This window comes from Epinephelus fuscoguttatus, linkage group LG5, assembly GCF_011397635.1.
Source record: "Epinephelus fuscoguttatus linkage group LG5, E.fuscoguttatus.final_Chr_v1".
Taxonomy (NCBI): Eukaryota; Metazoa; Chordata; class Actinopteri; order Perciformes; family Serranidae; genus Epinephelus; species Epinephelus fuscoguttatus.
In genome coordinates, this window is record NC_064756.1 from 18,086,471 (window position 1) to 18,110,658 (window position 24,188).

Here is a 24,188-nt window from a genome sequence, read left to right on the forward strand (position 1 = left end):
TTGGTCAAAGTTTGATCGAAGATGACACCAAGGTTACGGACATGGGGGGAGGTGAGCACAGTGGAGCCGTCAATGGAGAGGGAAAAGTTACGGGTGGATAATGGGTGGTAAAATTACAACTGTATTCTCTCTGACCCCTGAAAATCCATCATAACCTGTAAAAGCTTACTAACATTTACAGTAGAACACATCTTTGTAAGAGATCTGATCAGTGTGACCACCATAATATGCAATCAGACCAGTGACACAAGGTGAACCAGAAAAAAAAGTAGTGTAGAGTCTTATCAGCAAGCTCTCATAGAGAAGTGGAAACAGGAGACAGGGGAAGACTCCGGAAAGAGAAAGCATTTAATGAGCAATTGTTGTTACTTTTCCATTTTGACAGCTATAAGCCCTTTTTAAATTAGTCTGAATGCATAAGAGGGAGAAAATAAAAAAGCTGGGAAAATCTGAGTGTAGAAATGGGAAAGCATTGTGAGAGAAAAAGCAGCAGAGCGGGAGAGATAATGATAGTGAATTTATGAGAGACACTGAGAGCAGATGACAGCTAGAAAGGCGATGTATTGTAGTGGTCCTTGAGGCTTGACTGTGAAGAGGGGATTCCTGTGGCTATACTCCTGAGGGCACGTGGCCTGTGGGCATCGTAGTGCCTTATTATGTGCATCTATGTGCATGCATGTAAGGAGAATTTGTAAACCTCCATCGTTATGTTTGGTTGTCATCTGTTCAGATTAATGCACTAAACCCAGGATTGGTTTGTTTGGACAAAGCAAGACATAAATCACCCAATTAGAGATCTGTGTACACAAAGATGAAACACTGCACACTGCAGTGCAAACAGCTTTCATGAGAGGAGCCCATATGGTTGTCGTGATGTACTAACTTCTAATTATGCTGAGAACCATGGAAATTATTGAATTATAACATAGGAGAGATGCGATTGATTGGTCGTTTGACAGAAACTAAAACTGCAGCTATTTTGATAATTGAATAAACATTTTAGTTATTTTTCAACCAAAAATGCCAAATATTTACCGGCTCAAGATTCTCAAATATGGTAACTTGATGCTTTTATTGTCATGCATGATAATAAAGTGGCACTCTGTATCCTGAACCTGAGACTTTCTCTACGGCACTGACATGAAATGAATTTAAATGAGCCAGCAGTACACCCTAATCATCTTTCATCTTGCAGCAAACTAGAACAAATAACCTCTCATAATCTGCAAACACTAATTGTATCAGAATTGTTCAGATGTGTCCTTTGGCTGGTTTGTGTGCAGTGTGAGTATGCTCGCTGTCTGTGGGTTCTGTTTACGTGCCAGGGCAGAGACTTGTGCAAACAGCACTATGACAGGAAAACATAACATGACAGGACTTTTAACTGCACCATCTGCCTTTGGCTGCAGATCTGTGGTGCTGTTTATTCACATCTTGCCACTGTGTAGATACATAACATAATATTATTTCCTATTCAGAGAAGCCATCTCCCCTTCAGTGTGCCATTTCGCACCACTGTGAATTGGCACAGGTGTTTAAAAAGAATGAGACAAGTAAAGGTGATGAAAGGATAACGATTTACCTTCATACCCTCCAATTTGTATACCTGTCATAATCACCCACCTTTTTGCTCATAGTGATGCTTTGCCTTCGTGAGCAAAAAAAGCAGGTGTGCTTCGACATGCCCAAACTGTCTGTGTGCTTAAGACCTCGCAGTGTGAGCAGGTCATGCTTAAAGAGGCTTATCTCACCTGGTTCACTCACAGAACTAGAGGAGAATTCACTAAAAGATGCACAGCACAGGAAGAGAAGAAACAGTGCTATAAAAACAAATCTTCAAATGCCTCGACGACCAGTAAATATAACTGGGAGGAAGTGCATTGAACTAAAAGCTGAGATCTCCCTCAGAATCAGTGGGGCTAGCAATAGAATAGTGCATTAGAGCACTCTTTGTTAAAAGTCATATCCTCCCATTTTTGAGTGTGTTACTTGTGACACACCTAACTCGTCCACCCATACACACACAGCAAAGCACTGTGGCTGGACTGATCTATCTCCTTTCTGTCACTTCTATTTAGTATCAGGGTGTTTGGTGCCGACATAGAGAGCCTGCGGAGACCATCCAATCAATAAAAGTCTGGATATAAAATACAACTCAGATTGATTAATTGTTTCTGGCAAATTGGAACCAATTCAAACCTCATGCCTGCCATGCAAAAACATCACAGGCTTGCGGGTGTGGAAACAATACTGTCACTCCCCCTATAAGACCAAGAACTAGAGCAAATAGCCGATAGCCTCCCAGAGTTACCACCTCCATCATACAGACACTACAGTTTGTCTTGACAAACATCCTCCTGGGGAGAATACTTTGGAAACCTGTGTGTTAGCAAAATGTGTAATAAACTGAAATTTGACTTAAACTGTGGCCTTCCTACACTCCACGAGTTTCAAATTAAGAATGGTGATGTTATTCTACCTACACGTATCATCGATTCTGCATAGCCAAAGTCTGACACCAGTGGTAAGTACCTTATGGCTGTAAACTTTATATATAAACTTAGAGCTTAGCCGGAAGGCGAAGCTTTCGATTTACTGATCCATCTTTTTTTTTTTTTAATTTATCTTTTTTTATTTGTTGTAGAGGGACAATGTACATTAATGAACATTTTAAAAATAAAATGTAAATGCACCCAATTGTGGCCAAAAGGCTAAATTCCATTGGCAGTCCCCCTGCCAGAAGGAACACGGCTAAGTGACCCGAGGAGTCACAGCGCTGCTCCTGTAGATGTTTTCGGATACATATCCGGGTTCCAAGACACCAAACTCGCCACTTGCTTCACACGTAGGAGACGGACCGGGACATTGGTGAATATCCCTGGACATCAGAAGGCAGATGGCAATTATAAATGCCTCAAAACTTTGACATTTGGATGTGGTCTTGACATTTCCCTTTCCGTGACGTTTCGAGTAGATATGCCAGCTTGGATACAGGAAAGTGGACAGCAGCGCCAAACTGCCATATCCAAAATGTTTCAGGGTGATTTTACTCCATTCACTAGAAAAACACTTATTAAAATAAGGCCCTGTCTCGACAAGTTTAGGCCCTGTATCTAAAAACTTTAAAAGGAGGCAGTAAGCTAAAAGTGTCAGGAGTACACCTGAGCCTCCTGCTGCAGCCATCTTTCCTCCTCAGTCCCCCTGCCTGAGATATGAGATATGATGTGCAAGATCTACATCCCAACCCTCACCTATGGTCAAGAGCTATGGTTAATGACCAAAATAATGAGATCGCGGATACAAGTGACCGAAATGGAGAACAGTTTCCTCAGAAGGGTGGCTGGGCTCAGCCTTAGAGATAGGGTAAGGAGCTAGGACATCCGGAGTAGAGCTGCTACTCCTTCACGTCAGAAGGGGTCAGTTGAGTTGGTACGGGGCATCTAATCAGGATGCCTACAGGGTATTCCCATTGTAGGGCACGTCCCACTAGTAGGAGGCCCCAGGGCAGACCCAGAACACGCGCAAGGGATTATATATCTTGTCTGGCCTGGGAATGCTTCAGGGACTCCCAAGAGGAGCTGGAAAGCATTGCTGGGGAGAGGGACGTCTGGAATGCTGTGCTCGGCCTGCTGCCCCTGCACCCCGGGTCCGGATAAGCAGTTGAAAATAAATTGATGGATAAACAAGCTTCATACCAAAGCATTTGGGTGATGTACTTGTTGATTACAATAGTGAGTGCAGTTTACTCCTCTCAGCAGTGTAAATACTAAACCATCTGCCTGACATGGAGCTACTCTCCAGTGATCAAAAATAGAGTGGCAAAGCCATTTTTCAAACAGACTTCCCTGGTCATGTTCATGTTCACAGAATTTGTCACCCACTGCAACAACTTCACTCTCTAATATGTTTAAACAATTTCGGGAGCTCTATGGTGCAGAGGCTTAAGCTTTGTCTGCCTGTGTCTACACAGATGATACTTGTTTCTAGGATGAAATTCATTGCTTATTTTATGTCGATAAATTTAAAAATAGACCATATCAGCAGCCCTATTATTGAATATTCGAAACTAGATTTCAGTTTACAAGGCAGTTGCTAAAACTGCTATACTTCTCTATAATATGTAGTGAAAGGTAGGATCTGAGCAATAGTGTCATGTCTGTTATGTATGATATCTTTACCTTCTCCTTGGTGCCAGCTTGTGTGGTGTCAGGCCTGGTACGGATGGTAAATGGGGATGCAAGCCTCAGCAGGATGCCCTGGAACGAAGGATCCATTTTGGGTGAGACAATCTCAAAAAAGTCCTTGAACGAGAGGCCCCGGTGAGATTCAATGCGAGTCTGTTTCCTCAATCCTTCTCCAAGCTGCAGTAGCTCCATGCAAGGCCCCAGGACAAGGTGAAATGGAAAGGCACGGCAAAACGTCGCCAGGCCTATGCGCAGATCACTGGGGTTGGTGGAGAGTGAAAGTGGGGGGCGTTTAGTGCTCACTGAGGCAGAATTTGGGAGGGAGGAGAGGGAAGGGGGGCTCGTCTCCTGGATTTGGAAGGACAAGCAAACTGCAGGAACAGAGGTTGGGAAAGGAGAGGGAGGGGAAGGGGATGAGGAGGGTGAGACAGTGGGGGACGCAGTCGGGGTGGGGGTTGTGGAGTCACCGTCTGTGTGTTCTGTATCTTCATTAGGCAATAAGGGAGTTAGAGGTGGCACCTCTTCCACCTCAACTTCTGAATGAAAGATCCGCTTGGCAACAGCTTTGATTAACCCCGGCATGACCAATCCAACAACAGGGGCAGGGTTGAAACAATGAAGAAGCAACACCTTCCCTTTTCCATCTCTCTCTCCAACTTTGTCCAATTTTCTTCTCCCCGTCTCCTCTTCATAGGGATCCTTGCACTGGAAGGAGGGGCTCTCTGATGAGGCACGGCGCCCCGTGGAGGTGCGAATGTGTTCCAAAATGGCGTCAAAGCCATTGAAGAAGTCCTGGAGGTTGCCGCCCACAGCCCGCAGCACTCTTTCATTTTCTTCAAAGCAGAGGCCGAAGAACTCCTCTCCAAAATGCTCTCGCAGCTCACAGAATGGCACTCCTGTGAGAGAGAGGAAGCAAAACACTGATGTCAGCGGTGCAGAATAGCACTCTTTTGAGGATACACACACATTATCAACGTCATAGGCTGATACACAATACACCTAACCCGCCCACACACACATATAAACCTACATGGATATTCGCAGTATGATTGAGGAGATATGTCATTAAATCTGTACTTGACCACTTAGCCCCCTTGTATATAATAATTTATGGTTACAGCTGCCTTACATTAAGCCGAGCATTACCTCTGCTCCATGATGTTTAGATCAAGATTTAAATTCAGCACAAATCATTTTGAGCATAAAAACCACAGAATAACAGTGCTTAATGTAATCAAACATCAAAGCCTCTCTAAAATAATGAATATTGATAAGATAAAATAATCTTGTCACATGCCTACTAATAATAAGAAAGAAATAGGATTAAAGGATTATGGCAAAATTAAAACTGGCATTTAATATTAATAAAACCTGACACCAGAAGATATAGCAAAACCAGTAAAATCCAAATATGTGCAGGAAAATAAACTGAATTTGGAAAGCATTAATAATGACTTTGACGGGCACAGCTAGAGTTGCAGAAAGAAAACTGAAAACAATGCAATTCAAGAAGTGACACAAACTCTGAAGACACAATTCAGAATGGTGTTACAAACAGATACACTCATTTACAACTCACATACTTTGACATAGCACCCACACATAAAAAACTGACTCCGCTTAAACAAACACCACAGGAGTAATTTTGGTATTTCATGTCTAGGAGCGTTCTGCAGGTGTGCAGATATAGTGACTACAGTGCCAAATCCTATAAACACATCACTGTGCCTTTAAAAAACTCACTTCACCAGCTAAAAGACATATTATTTGCAATATGCGCGTCCAAAACTGAACTCATGACAGCTCAGAAATGACACTGACAGCCAGGTCGGTTTGGCATCGGCAGTGACGTGGGTATTTTACCAAACTGTTGGGCTGAAGTTGGTGCTATTCCATAAGGTGAAGCTTAGTGTTGTACCAAGCCCAGAATTATGTCAGTCGGATTGGATTTAGCTGTTCAATAAGAATATTTGACAATTCATTCCTTTCTTTCCTGATAGAGTTTGAACAGGGTTCATTCAGGGTGACAGCACCGTTCATGTAATATAGTAAACAAGCCAAGTTAGCCCTATGAGCTAATGCATGCTAACTATGCTAAAGACTGAAAGATATCAAACAAAGGCCAGAGACTATCATATTAAGTTGCTGTGAGAAAATAATGTTATCTCAGAGTCTGACTGGACAAAGCTTCCTTCCATCTTCCTCCTGGCAGATGCCTCCATCACACTCAGACTCACCTTGGGTCTGGGTCTGCAGCTGCCTGTACCGCAGAGCAGTGTGAAAGCAAGGAGCGCTCACCCTGCAGCTAAATCTGGGAACTAAAACGTCCCCAGAAGTACACTGACAAACAAACAAACAAGGAAAGACTGCTCAACTTCCAGGGGACAACCCTAGTGAAGATTAAGGGTTTTCTTGGCAGGATAGGAGGACTTAACCTTCAATGACAGACTTTGGACATCAGAGTTTAGAGTAGAACTGTTGCTCATTTTAATCAAAAAGAAGTCAGCTGAGGCGGTTTGAGCAGAGCTGCCTTCACTGGCTGCACAGCCTCCTGGACACCTCCCTGTGGATGTACTGCAGGCACATCCAACTGGGAGTTGATCCCTAGGCAGATCCAGAACATGCTGCAGGGATTATATATCCCATCTGGCCAGGGAACACCTCGGGATCCCACAGGAAGAGCAAGAGGACGTGACTGGGGAGAAAGATGTCTGGGCTACTTGCTTAGCCTGCTGCCACCATGACTCACATCCAGATAAGTGCCATAAAATGGATGGCTAAATGGATAAACTGCGACTTGTGAGCTCTTGTGCTTTACCCGCAGAATGCACATGAGGGCTGTATAAGGTAAAGATGGTGTGCCATGCTGCTGCCTGTCTAAAACAGCTGCTTTAAGAACATATTGATTGCAAGCATGGCTGTAAAAAGAGAGTAATGGAGATAAACAGAGAGATAAGAGGATAACTGAAGGACAGAGGAGTTAACAAATACAAAGGTGGTGTGCAGTTAATGCATACAGTGGTGGTGGCTTTGCATAACAGAATAACACGACAGAGAGGGAGGACTAGAAGGAGGTAAAATACTGAAGATAAGAGGCAGGAAGAGATCTTAGATGTTGGAGAGGGAGGACAAAGCTGTACTGAGTGACTCACAGAGACAATGTGTGTGTGTGTTTTTTCATATTAGGCCATAGAGACAGTGTAAGCCTCAAGAGTGAGTCATACGGTGTGTATGTGTGTGTGTGTGTGTGTGTGTGAGTGTGTGTTTTTGCATGTGTTAATAGTTGTATATTTGTGTCTGCATGCACACTACCTAGGCTATGATACCATATTTCCCTTTTTCATTAAAAGTGTCTACAATATGTTTTAGAGGTCTAGCCTCTGGGGGATGGCTCTGTTTGATTGTGTAAGTGTCCACATGCACACACACACACACACACACACACACATAAACAAACAGTACTAATACTGAAGGACATGCATAGGGAGAAACAGAGAGAAGTAGTGCCTTTGAGTGTCTTGCCGTGTAACAAAAATAACACAGTACAGTACAATCGATCCAAACCACAAAATTAAAACAGCGTTCCTACACATTCGGAATTTCAAAATTCCATACATTTCCATACCCTAATTTCCAGACTGGACATACCACTTGTCAATCAGGTAAAAGGGGCGGTATGTTTTCTGAGACGTTTGCTCTCATACAAACTGTGCTTGGCCCAGCATAAAACATGATCCGGATTGATTAAATTATTTTTGGAAATACCTAATTTTCTATTTTAGAAAACAATATTTTAGAACAGTGGTAACAGTCTGGAAACATATATATTTTTCCATACTTTATTTTTCATTTTTCATACTTGTTAATACCTGGAAATTGATCAAATTTATTTCCATACTTTTCCATACTTTCCATACTTGCGTAGGAACCCTGTTAAAAAGACCACAGTTGCAAAGGGAAAACTATATACCCACATTAACTCAAATGCAGAGGAGGCCACACACACATACATACACATACATACACAGAGTCTTCCTGTCAAGCACACTATTTACCTTACTTCACATACTTACCCAGTATGGTGGCCATGTACTGCAGGATTTGTAGGACATCTTCTTCTGAACCAGAATTTTCTAGAAACGGGCACTTCTCCTCGTTCTTCTCTCTTCGCCTCTCCTCACTGCCGACTTCCTGACACCTGTTAAAGACACAAACCACACACACACAAGGTTAGCTGTTAAATGAGCTAATAGGAAGAGCTAATAAGGTGCTAATAAGCTAATAACACAATGAACTGCCATCGCATCCCGGCAAGATGTAGCATGGGTATGTATGGGTTGTGTGTATGTGTGCCAAAAGCCATCAGACTGTGTAATACCTCACTACAATCGGTGCTGTCACCAGTTCTTTAGGATTATTTCCGCATAAGAAAGTATATCTATTGGGAGGCGAAATTGGTGCCGAGATTGTCAAAAGCCATTTTCCAGTGCAGTGAGCTCTATAAACAAAACTCCATTCGATACCATTTCGCTGGGGTGGTGGCAAAACTCTCAGAGACACTATCAACATAGATAGATACCATTAAAGCTACAGTTAGTAACTTTCATGGAAATAGCTTTGTGTCATATTTGCTGGAACTGTCACTATATTTTGAAAGAAATCTATGAAGAACACCATGTCCCGCCTCCTCTTCCAAAAACTGCGATTGGCATTCGCTAGAATCCACCGAAACGCACCTAAAACAGCCAATTAGAGCCAAAGAGAGAACATAGCTGTCAATCATGTCAATCACTGCAACGCTGATCAAATATGAACCAAGATTCTGTAACTGCATTGCCTGTTTCTCATCTCAAATGTTTACAGAAACATATTTTAGTGTACTGTTTAGCTGCGAAATGAGAATGTTTGAGACACGGCCGACATACCGAAAACAGTCAAGAGAAAACCAAGCAGAGCCCATCAGCCGTACCAACTTTCTCATTTTACAGCTAAACAGTGCACTAAAATATGTTTCTGAAAACATTGCTGATGATAATAAGGCAATGCATCGACAGAATCTTGATTCGTATTTGATCAGCGCCGCCTAGTTTGACAGATTCACCACAGTTAATGAGCAGTGATGTGTTGTTGTTGTTGTTGTTGTTGTTGTTCATTTGCAGTAAGACCATTAGAAATGCAAAGCATAAGAGTAGACAGATCAATATGACTGCTGTGTGAATATGAAGACAGTTACAACAAACATGACAAAAGTAATTTTTTATGAAAGTTACCAACTGTAGCTTTAAGGTTAAGTGAGACTGCACTGAAGAATTTACATATCTGTGATTTGGGTGACCTGACACTTTAATTGTCCTGTGCAGGTTCACATCGGTTGGTCACTGAGTGAATCCACTGAAACAGCCGGACATCAGAAAGGCAGGGAAATGTCCTCAAGGTCACCTCCACAGTGGTATTAACAGAGGAGCAAGTGATGCTCTTTCACTTCACACACAGTTTTGTTTCAGTCTGGTTACAAGACCCACTGGTTACAAGCTTAATTTCTAAACTTTGCGGCACTTCCACGTATACTGTCCAAGATAATCAGAGTATAAAATATTTATATTTGCACATTCCTAAAACACAAGACTCAGTATAACTTATATACTCAAAAAGTCACTCAATCTCATCCCAAAGAGACACAGAAACCATCCATCCTTCTATTTTCTGTAACCACGTATCCTATTCAGGGTCGTGGGGGGCGGGGGGTTGCTAGAGCCAATTCCAACTGACATTGGGCAAGAGGCAGGGTACACCCTGGACAGGTGGCCAGACTTTCACAGGGCTGACACACAGAGACAGACAGCTAATCACACTCACACCTACTGGCACCTTAGAGTCAACAATTAGCTGTGGAGAACCCAGAGAAAACCCACGCTAACATGGGGAGAGCTAACTCAAGCCAGCGGGCTCGTACCTTGGGATCCTCTTGCTGCGATGCAACAGTGCACGACCATGCTGCCCCATGCAGAAACCAGAGTAACAAAAATTACACTCCTAAAGGCCACAGAGAAACGTCTTCATCAAGAAGCACACAACTTCGTGTCAGTAAATGTCTTGCTTAAACCAGGGGTCAGTTCCTTTGAGCACAAATCAAGCGACTAATAGTATGAGTAAGAAACAAGCAGAGAAGGAAAAAGGACAGGAGAGAAAATGGCAAAAAATAGAGAGGTCCCAGTCCGGTGTCTATATTTGTATTCAGTATGTGTTTCATGGACAATGTTAGTACGTGTTGTGCCTGGCTGAATCCTGTCTACTGGGCTTTACTGTTTGGACAGCGAGGGACAGTGAGAGAAAGGCAGAGACAAGAGGTGAAGGAGTGTGTCTGTGTACGTGTGTGTCTGTGTGACGGAAAAAAGACAAGGAAAGGCAAGGAAAATGAGGGGTAGCAGAGACAGTGAGAGGCTCGCAGAGACTGAACCGGTGTGTGACAGACAGACAGACGGATGGACAGACAGAAAGACAGACGGACAGAAAGACAGACAGACAATTGACGGGATTAAAGGCAAAGAGGGGAAAATGAGTGATCGGGACGCTAAGTCAAGGCAGTAAGTGAGTGGTGGTGAATGATTAAAGAAGACAAGGGTTAGAAAGAAAACCAGCACACGAGAAAGACGGTCTTACCTGATCTCTTGTTGTCTGAAGAAGTGTAGCGTTCTCTGCAGAGCCTCCTGAACAGTCTGTGTCTGCAAGGAGAAGTGAGAATATTAGACAAGCGTATGCATATTTGTGTGTGTGCATTTTTGCACGCATTTAATTATCAATACTGCACATATTCAGTCATTCCCATTGACATCACTGAAATATATTAGGCACCAGTTGGCAGCTTCCTTTCTTGGTGCTGTAAATAGCTCACATCATATCAGTGTTAAAGCAACTTTCTAAGTGAATCAACATATATTTTTTGGGGAGCATGACACACAGTTGCCACAGACTTCGTACACCCCTGGACCATCTGAACAGACTGCCAGAGTATCATCTTAAGTGTTGAAGTGCAGCCAAGACACTGACGTTCACTGGGCCTTTTTTCACAGAGGACATTTTGGTGTGTCAAAACCAGAGCTGATGATTGTTGGAACAGTTGACTAACTCACTGACTAACATGACCAGCTAAGATGGTTTTGGTGAGTTTTACTTTGTTTGTGTCTAGTTTGAATGAAGTGTGTTTTACAGGTAAGGTAACGAGGCAATAAAAGTAACCAGAGGGACTTGAATCTTCAATTCAGAAGGTGTACGGTTGTATTTCTCTGTTAAATAAGGAAAATGAGAGTAAGAATATTAACTCTCTTGTCATTTTATGAGTTCGTGTTGTTCTTTAATTAAAGAAACTGAGCAAGCTTGTGGAATACTCTCCAGTCAGGGTGGGGGGGGTGTTGCACCTCACACTAATACGTCATATACTGTATTAGCCTGGTTCCAGACCATAGACCCCGCCCACTCAACTGAGTAGGCTTGCATCTCTGGTCTGGCATACTTCAATGAATTTGCGATTTATCTCATCCAAACGATGGACAGACCAATGAACGCCGGGAGTCTAGCGATTAGCCAATCAGCGCCACGCTGATGTCAAGCTGTACGCCAGTGGGTAACTGGTGAGGATAGCAACAATGGCGACCGCTACAGATCCTACAGACCACATTAACGATGCTATCGAGGTATTTCGCCACTACTCGCGTTAATGTAGGACCAAATTAAGGTAGCTGCTAAACTGGATTTAACGGCAGCTGGGTGTGCACGACGACGGAGACATTTTAAACGGGCAATGCTCGCTTGTTTTCAGCACCCTCGAAGCATGGATACTAATGACGTCAGATTGTGGGTGAGTCGTTGATCTCTACTGATTGGTTAGGGAAAAATCAAATTCCCTCCCCCTTGTAAATCGCCTTCAATGGAAGCCATGTCAGACTGAAGGTTCTGGGAGCTTCAGTCTGACACTCGGGCTAATACTGTATACCCCTGTGAAATTTCAAGAGGGTATGAAGTGTGAAGAAACAGACACTGCCAAAACCTAATCTGTATTCCTACAGACATCTTAAGAACTCTAAATATTGAATATTAACAATTTCTGCACATTTGTATCATGTTTGGCAAAAAATATGAATAAATATATGACAGTAAATGTTGCGTGAGTCTGAGTAACTATTTATTAAAGCTACTTTTACTGTTAGAGCCAATTCTAGAAAGCCCTAGTTTCCTATTATTTTTTGAGTCACTGTAATGTGCCACTCTACCTGGCATCTTGGGAACTTTTAATTAAAGGGAGGTGTGCTAAAGTGAGTGTGGAGCATGGAGGAAGCCACAAGGTTACCATCTTCAATCACTATGTATTTGGTTAATCTTAGTTTTATTGTTTGATGCAGGGGATAAAATACCCCATTGATTTGAACTTAGAAATTGGAAAGGCCTGTTTATTTGGAGATTATGGAGAATGTTTATTTTTTGACGCAACAGTTGATAGCGTCATCCTGCTACTCTCCATACATCCTGCAAATCAATCAACTCTTAAACCAACTGAAGCACCCTGGATCATCAAACAGTGAGTAAAATTAAACCAAAGGCAGCAAGTTTGTCATATCTCCCGTTATGGCATCTGTAGGCGGCTATTTTTGAACTTATTTGGGAGCCGCAGTAATTACTGTCATCACTTCATTTCATATTTGTGAGCATTATATATAGTAGCTCTACTAATAACCCAGAATTCAAGGAACAAATAAAAATGTTCCCATCAAATCAGATCTTTTTGTGTGTTTTCCATTTAATATTTCCTTCTTTCAAAGTTCTGCAAAACAAAAAAATAATGATATTAAAGTTGGCATTAATAACAACAATTTCCAGAAGACCACAATGCACTCCTCGATTGTCTGTGTGTGTGAAGCTGGCGTATTTGCGTTGCTCACAGCCTAAGCTTGAGGAGGCGGGTCCAATGTGATTATCCGTGATACGGCTCAAATGCAAGGCTGTAGTGACAATACTAGAACACAGTGTGCCAGCTGGAGAGGTCATTTTAAGGCCTCCGCCCACTCCGGACAGATACAGTGATTTTGTGCGTGCGTGCGTGCGTGTGTGTGCGTGTGTCCGTGTGTGTGTGTGAGACAGAGAGGGGACAAGAGAATGAGATGATGGAGTTGTGGGGTTGTAGAGCAAAAATATGAGGCACTGAGAGATGAGAGAGGCAGTGGGTGTGCAGTCTGAGGACAAATCTACATCTGCTCCAGTCAGCAGGTGTTTAAAAAGGTAAACAGAGTTCACTATCAGGTCAAATAAGATTGTATCTAACCAATTGGGCAAAGTATTGCAAATGTTTGAAGCTACTCCTCTCAGGGCTGACTCATTTTTCGTTATGCTGTGCTTAGGTCCATATCCTCAACTGAGAATACTGCAGCAGTCAGAGCCACTTGAACCAACGCCTGCTCACACAAAAACATTCTCACTTCTAGCTACACCGAGCCATACGTCAACTTAGCAACAACAGGAGCAAGATGGGCACTTTATACAAGCCACTGTGCAGACATGATAGCTAAAAAATACCCACTGGGCCATATTTTCACAGGCTATTTGAAAGCAAAAAAAAACCACGCTTTATCTCCCTGTCACCTCTCTATTCCCCGCTTACACATTTGCGTGCATGTGTGAAACAGAAATGGTGTTCTCTCATGACAATCTCCTCCTACTGCGTCCCTGATTTGGCTACTCATTTACCACAGAGCATGCACATTACAGTGTGTGCACGAAAGATTTCCTACAACAAGCACTAACTGTTATCAGCCACGCATGTGCAAACATACTGTACACATACATCATCATTAGGCTGCATTGTTGCAATCGCTGGCATGTTTACTGTAGACACAACTCGATACCCCATCTCACATTAATCTCACTCAGTCAGACACACAAACCTGCTTAGATTGCAGGATTTGGCTTGCAGCTATAGAACGCTTGGTTCTTAAGATATATTGTTGAAAATCTGCTACAGCATCTGCACTGAGAGGACAATCTGATAGCAGCAAAACAGAATTATGGTAGCAAATTAAATGCTTTCCTGTAACTCTGTAAATATATTTAAAATGTTATTACTGCAACGATGGTGTGACAGGAGAAATGGCATGTAAGGGAAGATTAGAAAACCAAAATGTCCTCTTAAAAGGAGGCTAAATTTCAGATTGAGGGTTTAAACTAAAACTTTCTCTTGTTTAAAACATGCTCTCCTCTGCCTCTTTCTCTAGTCCTCTGTGGTCTTTACCCAAACCACTCTGTCTCTTTTGTTTGCTCTCTTTCTTTACCTTGGGAGGGGAGCAGAATCTCAACCATACTCGCTCCATTCCTCTTACTCTGTTGCTCTACATTGCTGTGTTTTCCCACTGAGATTCACTCACACTCTTCTCTACTGTATATAAACCTGCCTTTCCTGTATGTCTGTCTGTCTGTCTGTCTGTCTGTGTGACTGATTCCTTCCCTCCTTTTATTGCATCCTCCTCCTCCAAATTTCCATTAGCTTGAACTGGTGTTGTCTACGGTCACAGAACAGTGGGTACTAGTGCTTCAGCACAGTTGGAAAGCTGCCGCCACTACTAAAGAAAATAGAAACTCATGCGCCAGATGAGACCCTGCAAGATAAATCCCAGCGTGAGCCAAATCAGGCCCCTCTTTCAGGAAGGAGGCGAGTAATAAAGCAGGTACAAAGAAAACAGTGCTGTTGCAATCTGCGTTTTTGAGGCTGTCTCTGAGGATATGAAGCATCACAGTGTTCATGGCATAATGCAGCCAGAGCATTAGACATGGCAGGGTGAATATAAGACCTCCATACCTTTCTGACATTTCACCTGTATACAGTACATGACAGTATTTGTGTAAAAAACCAACAACAACAACAAAACTGAGCTGCTAGTGATAGAAATCACTGTAGCCCTCCTGGGCTTGGAGCTGTAGTCGAGTTTGCAACATTTCACAAACTCAGATTTGAAGCAAGGAAATATTCATGCACCTATTTCCCTACTCAACAAGAAAATACAACTGTACACCTTTTGAATTCAAGTTCTCATCGTAAAACTTGAGTCAAACTCGACAGAAACAAAATAAAAGTCTTGGTTAGTCTTTCTATTGTTTCAACAATCACCAACTCTGATTTGGTCCAAATAAACCCTTAACTCACCAAGTTGAATGTGAAAATACGTAGGCTCTACACACTGTTTTTCCCTGACGCCTCCATCTACCATTGCTGGCTGGGTGTCTTATAGTCCTGTAACCTTATCCCTATCTCTCGCAGTCACCATCTTTCTCAACTCAGCTGCCTGTTCCACCAGTACAGACTGACATCTGGTGTTGTGTTCTGCGCACAATACATCTTGAATACAGCCTCTCTGTATCACTTTAAAAGAAAGATGAGTGTCAATTTTTAAAATCAAAAAGAAAGAAAACATGGAAGCTCTACGTCTGTACATTGACAGCTATGAGCCGCAGTTACTCACAACCCATTAGTCACGTGCAACAATTTCTACTGTAGCTAATACTACTTTCAAAATCCCTTCATTACTTGTCCCAGCTTCACTAACAACTGTCCAACAATACTGAAAATGCTAAAAAAAATAAATCATCTTAACAGTTTTATAACAAATCAATTTTACTTATAGGCAGCAAGTTCTTTTGAAACTTGTTGAATCACAAAAATTTTTTTATTATCTGCACAGAGATCAAACTGCGGTGAGGAAGGAATTTTTATATTGTTTATCACTGCTTTGTGCAGTTAGAGACAAACAAAATGTTTTACAATCATTTATTGACGTGTTGTTCAGGTCACGTTCTAAAATCTGTACTATTATGGTGTTCACAAGATTTTTTTGAGAATAGAAAATGGCCAATAGCATTATCAATAAATATTCTCACCTGCGGGAACGAAATTACCAAGGGTGTAAGACAGTACCTTTCCCCACAATTTTAACCTCATTTGTATACAAACAATAGAGACAGGCTGATCGCAGCAAAAAGCCAACTTCAATAGGTTAATTTTCACGGATGAATTTAGCCGGGCTGGGTCCAGTTGCTTGACTCAGCTGAGACTCGGCATCAATGTCACCCCAGAACCAGGCCAAATCAGCTGGCGTGATTCCGGCTGTGGACACTGCCATCACTGGGCTGTTATCAGAAATGACCCGGCCCAAACTCGGCATGCCAGATGAAATTAGCTGGGCTACATCTGGTTGTCCGACTCAGCTGAGACTCAGTGAGAATGACGCCCCAGAATTGGGCCGAATCAGCTGGCCTGATTCCTGCTGCCGACACTGCCATCACTGGGCTGTTATCAGAAATGACATGGCACAGCATCGGCCCAAACTCGGCATGTGGGATGAAATTAGCCAGGCTGCATCCGGTTGCCCAACTCGGCCTGAATGATGCCTCAGAATCGGGCCAAATCAGCTGGCCCGATTCCAGCTGCTGACACTGCCATCACTGGGTATACAGCACAATAACCGAAGTGCATATTTACTTAAGCAAGGTAGATATACTTCTTAATAAATCTGGTCCCTTATGGGGAAGCTGTGACCACAAATTTTAGATGTGGATTGAATAACAGACACACACACTCACACACTCTTCTCACACTTTTCATATTTGTGTCCAACACTCGTGGCCTTTTGATCGGCGTCATGGGTCACTAAGCTAATGGCCACCTTCCATGTGTATACACGAAACTAAGAGGGGGGAGCAGGAGGGAGACAGAAAATGAATGTTTGCACACATGTTAGTGTGTGAGTGTGTGTGCATTGCTGCTTCTGGGTCAGTGTGGTCGGGGTGAAGACAACCACAGAGAGCATGCTCTGTTCTCTCTGTCACGGTCCATTGCAGTCAACAACAGACACTGCCCCTGCACGCAGCCACTGTGTGTGTGAGCGGTGTGTGTGTGTCTATGTGTGAGAGAACAAAAAAGATAATAAACCGTGTTGTGTTGTGAGTGAGAGAGTGAATATATTTATGTTTATTAGCTAATTTGCTAGTGTATGGTCCTACTTACTTAGCTAGATTTTTTATGGCACCATCACTAGAAATGTATTTCAAAAGTGGACAAACAAACACTTGAGGAGAAATGCACTGTATGGCTGTTTGGCAGAGGGAGTTTAAGCTGCTCTATCACAGTCCAACCTAACACACACGTACATCAAACACTGGGAAAAAATCCTTGTCCCTGGGATCAAAGCACAACACCATAATGACCCTTACATATTTAAATTTAAAAGGCTCCATTGCCGCCCAGCTGATGCCTGTAACTGCACTTAAAGGCAACAAAAACATACTTGCACACAGACACACACACAGCTCCGCAATGCTAGATACGATTGTCATCGAGTGTTATACAAACCTGTCTTCAGGTGATCCCTCTGCCCTATTTTTTCACAGATCTATTAAAGATCAGGGCCAGTAAGAGCTACAGCTGAGAGCTGAAGTTGCCTCTCAGTGGTCCTCTCTACTGTACAACAACTTCAGATTTTTAGCTGTGCTGCTGAATTTCGTTATTTTTTGCGAGGTTGTGCCTGGGCAGCAAAAAAGGCTGACAATCGCTGCTCCTATATTGACTTCTTTCCACAACGTCTACAGTATTTCTCACAGGAATTGGACCACAGGGTCTGAGCAATTGCAATTTGGAGAGCCCTATTCCCACAGCCTCGAAGCAGTGTTCTTATTTTATGACAGACCGACAAAAATAGACCTGTGAGCTAAAAACTCTTGGATTAGAAGCAATGAGTTGAGCACAAACGCTGTTTATATGTCTTTCTAGCTATTACTAATCCATCTATTCAATCATTAACTCATCTCTACCTCTATACATGTTACAGTGAGGACTACAAAGACATGTTTCGTGTTTGTTTCATCTCATGGACCGCAGCTGTAGCTGTTGCTTTTCTTTGAACAACACTACAGAAGTACATGGACATATGAAGTGCCATTTTGGGTGTTACTGGAGCCAGTAAAACAAATTTAAGTGAGATAAGCTAAGGGCAAAAAACATGGCTGGAACACCTGTCAGCCAAGCAAGCAATACCTTGAAACATTCTTCTCTTTAACCCTGAATACCTCCTTAACGGAAAAACCATTGTGAAATCGAAACAGAGATACATTAACTTTTACATCAACACTGAATCAAATGGCTTACTATAATGTTGAACTGTTTGCTAGTACCGCTGGTGCCTCTGAGAATCACACTGTATTGCGTTACATCAGGCACTTTCTGTCCACACTGAACCTGTTAAATATGGAACTCTGTTATGTCATGTAAACAAACCACTTACCTATGTGTGCTCAGAGACGTTAGACTGGAGACTTAACCGCTGAAAAGATGGGCGAGTAGGCCTACACGCTTCCTACGTTTGTACTTTTTAAACAGAAAACATGGTTTTGTAGTGTGGTATCGACTGGAGATGAGATACAATCGCCAACAGCGAGTGGGTTGGTATTAGCCTTCAACTCCCAGGCGATCTCCCTCTGGCCAGCAGCCACCTTATTCAGGTTTTTGTAGTAAAATAAGGAAATATCGTGTAGATAACTTCTCATTTTGACCTCGTGAATTAGCTGTTCCTCATTTATTGTGGTTCTATGAACGTAAGCAACATGAATAAAATAGAAATGGGGCGTCTGACAAAGTTCAGCTCAAAACAGCTTGAGTTGCACTTGGCCAGTTGGGACATTACAGTAGAAAACAATATAATCAAGCCCATTGTCAATGTTCAAGTTGAAGAAAGTTGAGCCGATGAAAGATGTTTTTCACAATGCGGTAAAACGGCTCTATTTTTGTTAGCCGAGATGTGCAAGTAAGCAGATGTTAGCTTAAATGCTAACCATTAAGAGTCAATAACATATGTAGGACAAAAATCACTTAACCAGAGTTTGTCAGTTTGAAATACAGCCAAAAACCGTGTAACACTGCAAGTGTCTGCGTAGCGTCCGTCGGGTACGTCACTGTTTTTGCTCGATATTGATATTTTGCTTGTTATTGTTTTAAGTTTTTATCCTTTTTCACCTGTCCTGCTAAAAAATCTTCTGTGGATATGGCAGAAAATCTCTGCTCTGACCAGAGAGACGTTAAACTAGGTCGTATCATTAGCCTATGTCACCTCTTTGGTATCTTTGGTACTATACAGCAGTGACATAATACCAATGTTGACAACATTTGTTGGCTCTGTCAGTCACTTAACATTACATCACCTTTTTAAGTTGTGTTTTCTGATTAAAACCACCAAAGTGCAACATTTCCTGGTGCAGATCTACATTTTGCAGTTTTTACAGTATATGTTGTTGTTGCCTGACTCCATAACTGGGGCCACATTACTGTAGATGTCATCAAAAGCCAAACTGATGCACCATCACAAAGGACTATGCTATACCAAACGCCCTAATCACACGCCATCCATCACAATTGCGCTCAGTTCTAATAGCTGCTTTATTACATTACAGCCTGTAATACAACTGAGACGCACAGATGCAGGCTTACTCGTCACACTCCGAGCATCACACACAGACAGAGCATGGGCATCTCTCTCTCTCTCACACACACACACACAACTTATTTATTATATAATCTGCCAGATGATTCAGGCTATCAGAAGTAAAGGATGGAAAAGGGAGCTTTTTTCATAGACAGCAATGCACATGTCACATAATGACATTGTCTGGGATTTTGGACTATGGGGGGATAGTTTGTTGAGATTTCCTGGTCTTAAAGGCCGTGTTTCTGCTAAACTTTGGAGACAGCTGTGTGGGATGGAATAAATGCCTCTGGCTGTTTGCTCATCATATTGACTGTTTCTCTCTGAGTGTCTTCTGAAGACTCTGATTTGGTCAATAATGTCTTGCTCTTAAAGTACGCAGAATGACAAACAACATTTAATATATTAAATTTAGAAGGATGCTCTATAGACTGTTTGTAAAGCTATGAATTTAGTTGCAGCATCAGATCCATGGGACCCGTATTGAATATTAAAGTAGTTATGTAGGAGACGCCTTTATGAATATGGCTCTACAACTTAGGAATACTTAATGATATTTCATGCAGGCATAGCAAAGCTCCTCAGACTGAGCAGGAGGCCTACCGTGGGTGAGGTCAGCCGCCTGAGGCTCTCCCCCAGCGAGTCCAGGTTCACCCGTCTCCTCCTGGTGACCCTCTTGTGGGGTCCTTGCTGCTCCTCGCCCGCCGGGCACGCCGACCTCTCAGCGGGGCTGCGGCCGTTCCAGAGCACCGCTCTGTGGGAGGAGTGGAAGGAGGAGAAGGGGCAGCCTCGGCTCTCCTCCGCCGGCTCCAGCCCGCCGTCCCCTCCGTCTCCCCCTGGGCTCTCCAGCCCGCAGTCCGAGCCCACCGAGCTGCTGAACGACTCGGAGGAGATCTTGCGCGACGACGAGGACATGGTGGTAGTGAGGAAGAGGAGCAGGAGGAGGAGGAGGATGGTGGTGCTGGTGATGACAGTGGTGGTGTTGAGGATGGTGATGATGCTACAGTCGGTTCCGTACCACGTCCACCTCTACGCCGGGAAGTCATCAGATAGTGGGGGGTGTGAGAGGGTTGGGTGGGTGAGGAGGAGAAGGGGGTGAGGTCTGTCTGTGTAATTATGTATGCACATGAGATATGTGTGTTTGGGTGCGCGTGAGATGATGTCCAGGTCCTTCTGTGTCTATGTGTGTACAGGCCTGTGAGATGCGTCTGTCTGCGTGTGAGACTCAGCAACCTATTCAGAGGGAGAGGGGGGGTCGACCGAGAGCGAGAGCACTAACGGCACGCAAACATTTATGTAAGGGGGGATGAGCAGGTGGGGGTCTCGCCTCCTAAAACTGTCCTCCTTTACCCCCAAAACAAATCACCCTGGGAGGCCAAACACTTTCCAAAGGATGCTTCAAATATAAAACATAAAAATAAACAGCCCTGGCAACAGTATTATTCAATGCTGACATACAGTGGGCTCGCGCGCAACTATGTCAAAGCAGACGTTACCTTAACTTACGAAATTGCAGAAGAGAAAAACGACAAAAGGTCGCCACAATCGACATTTTGGCCCACAATGGTAATTCCGACACATGTTAATGATTCCTCTCACGCACGGTGAATTTTTGGCATCCGAAGAATGTGGCGTCTCCCCCTTTTCTCCCCACTTTGCCGGAGAGAAATCCCCAAAGTCACGGCAGATGTGACTGCTTCCCTCTCTCCTCCGTCCCTTCTCCTCCTCCTCCTCCTCCTCGTCCTCTGCGACAGCGGTTCTCCTGTCTGTCTCCCAGAACACCGTCCTCTCATCATTCCTCCATCTTCCACTTTATATTCCGTCACCGCTGCGCTTTGCTTTGGTCTCGTCTCGTCTCTTTTTGGGGTCGTCGCTGGGAGTGCGGGGCGAAGAGGTGGCTGCAAGTGGAGGTGCGCGAGATGGAGAAACACGGAGAGACAGAAGGGAGAGCGCGCGCGCGGGCAGCCAACAGCAGCACGCACCGGCGATGTTCTGAGCAGAGCGGAGCGCGCGCTGTGAAGTACGCATCAGCGCGCTGTGCTGCGTTTTAGTTGGACAATAAACCAGAGCCAATCGGATGGATGGATGGATGGATGGAGAGAGAGAGAGAGAGAGAGAGAGAGAGAGAGAGAGAGATGAGCTAACAGTTGATATGTTGGCTAACTTGTATTATCATAATTGGTGAAGTTAAAAGTATATCCTCAAGGGCACAAATGGGGTGCATCCTCCATTTCTTGACTACTAATCCTAACCCTGTTTTTGTTGCCTAAACCTAAATCTGTGTTTGTTGCCGAAACCCAACCAAGTGTTTGTTGCCTGAACCTAAAAATGTGATTGTTGCCTAAACCTATGTGTTTGTTGCCTAAACCTAACCACATGCTTTTGTTGCTTAAACCTCACCACGTGTTTGTTGCCTAAACCTAACCACTTACTTTTATTGCCTAAACCTAACCACATGCTTTTGTTGCTTAAACCTAACCACGTGTTTGTTGCCTAAACCTAACCACTTACTTTTATTGCCTAAACCTAACCACATGCTTTTGTTGCTTAAACCTAACCATGTATTTGTTGCCTAAACCCAACCACGTGCTTATTTTGCCCAAACCTAACTCTGTTTTTGTTGCCTAAACCTAACCACGTGTTTGTTGCCTGAACCTAACCATGTGCTTTTGTTGCCTAAACCTAACTATGTGCTTTTTTTTGCCCAAACCTAATCCTGTTTTTGTTGCCTAAACCTAACCATGTGCTTTTGTTGCCTAAACCTAACCATGTGTTTGTTGCCTAAACCTAACCATGTGTTTGTTGCCTAAATCCAACCATGTATGTTTGTTGCTGAAGGAAAAAAACGGTCAGTTCTTGGTGTTGCACAGACGTAGTGTATTTATTTTGAAAGAGACTGTAAACGTTAAATTTCCTGTGAAAATGGAAGTGTATCTTGAAAGAACAGAACACATGGTGTCCCTGAATGTCACCAACTATCACATCCACATCCAAGTCCATGACCAAAACGTCAATATGTGACAAGGTCGGGGTGAGAATGTGTTGCCCATGGTCAAAATTTCATTTACGGTGTATAATTAGGTTAACAGAAGATGTGCTGATCTCCAAAAGGCATGATGATAAAGATGAAACATTTCTTTGGACATGATTAGGCATAATCAATCTTTTCCGGTTTCAATATCACAAAAAGGAAAAGGGCCTGAAGCTAAAGTCTGGGCATGGCTAGTACCTGGTAGCGTCTCCTTTGCCAAGTATCACAGCTTCTAAAGACTTTTTGTAACCAGCTAAGAGTCTGTCAGTTCTTGTTTGGAGGATTTTTCATTCGTTCTTGCAAAAGCTTCTAGTTCAAAACATTCTCACTCCAACCTCGTCACATATCAATGTTTGGTCATGGACGTGGAAGGTGCCCTGGGTGTGTTGGTTGTTGACGATCTGGGGGCAGTGTATCAAGGTCTGCCTGTTACATGCATTGTCTTCTTTCAAAATATACTTCTGTTTTCACAGGAAATTTACTGTTTACATACAGTCTTTCAAAAATAAATGCACTTCATCGACACAACGCAAACTGGCATTGTTTTGCCTTCAACAACAAAGACATGTTGTTGAAGGCAACGGTCATTTTGTCTGCGGTCATTTTGACTTGACCAGCAGACTTCACTACAAGCCATTTGGCAGTAGAAACAGGTGGCGTGCTTTACCTGATGCATGATCCCAAATGAAGTAAATACAGCCAAATTACCAAAAGAAAACTTAACTTTGAGCCAGACAATACTACTCCATCATGTAAGGACTGTGTGATATAGTTTGGCATTTTGAAGAAATAAAGTAAGTGGACCCTTAGTGAGGATTGTTTTGACATTCTGTTTTTGACACACTTTCACGGATCATGCAACAAATCCATCTCCATGGCAACTAAGTGAACTCAGACAGCTGTCAAAGACAATGTAAAATGGTTAAAAGTTCAAGAAGGAAGCCAAGTAGACCTTCATTTTGGATTGTTTTGTCAAAAATATTATTGCAGCACAGGAATACTGGTCTCTGTTGCGTGCACTGTACTTAATGGGAATTTACAATGCAGAGAGATAGCAGGTGAGGTTGAGGAGGGTCAATAGGGGCCCAAAAGCAAATGTTTGCCCCGGGGCTGACTAATATGTTAATCCAGTCATGTCTGTCGGGATGCATTTGTTTCAATAAAAGAAACTTAATTACAGTCGGACTATTATTCCTCTTTATCTCTACTTAGTGTCATTTACAGTTTCCTATCACTGTGACATCTTGGCAGGTGATAAACAGGTGCTTGTTCCTCAATTACCTAACTGGAAATGGTAATCAAGCAACATCTCATTATAATCAAACAACAGTCATGGCCAAGAAGCCAAGTTCATGGCAATGTGCCAAATGTGCTCAACATGGGTATACAAGGACGAACATAGCTCCACATGCAGATAATGGAGCTAGCAGTGGTGGCACACGCTTGTTGCCTCCCATCAGAGAA

At 43.0% G+C, this 24,188-nt stretch overlaps 1 protein-coding gene across 1 annotated transcript in view; it reads right to left on the minus strand.

The window, feature by feature from the left end:
• Positions 1–21,778, minus strand: part of gucy1a2 (guanylate cyclase 1, soluble, alpha 2) — a 58,141-nt gene extending 36,363 nt beyond the window's left edge. The window contains exons 1-4 of the mRNA XM_049576179.1: positions 20,297–21,778; positions 10,845–10,906; positions 8,258–8,382; positions 4,179–5,080 (exon numbers count right to left, since the gene is read on the minus strand). Coding sequence (XP_049432136.1) covers positions 4,179–5,080; positions 8,258–8,382; positions 10,845–10,906; positions 20,297–20,608 — 1,401 coding nt within the window. The 5' untranslated portion in view covers positions 20,609–21,778. The remainder of the gene's footprint in view (positions 1–4,178; positions 5,081–8,257; positions 8,383–10,844; positions 10,907–20,296) is intronic.
• Between the last annotated feature and the right edge of the window lie 2,410 nt (positions 21,779–24,188).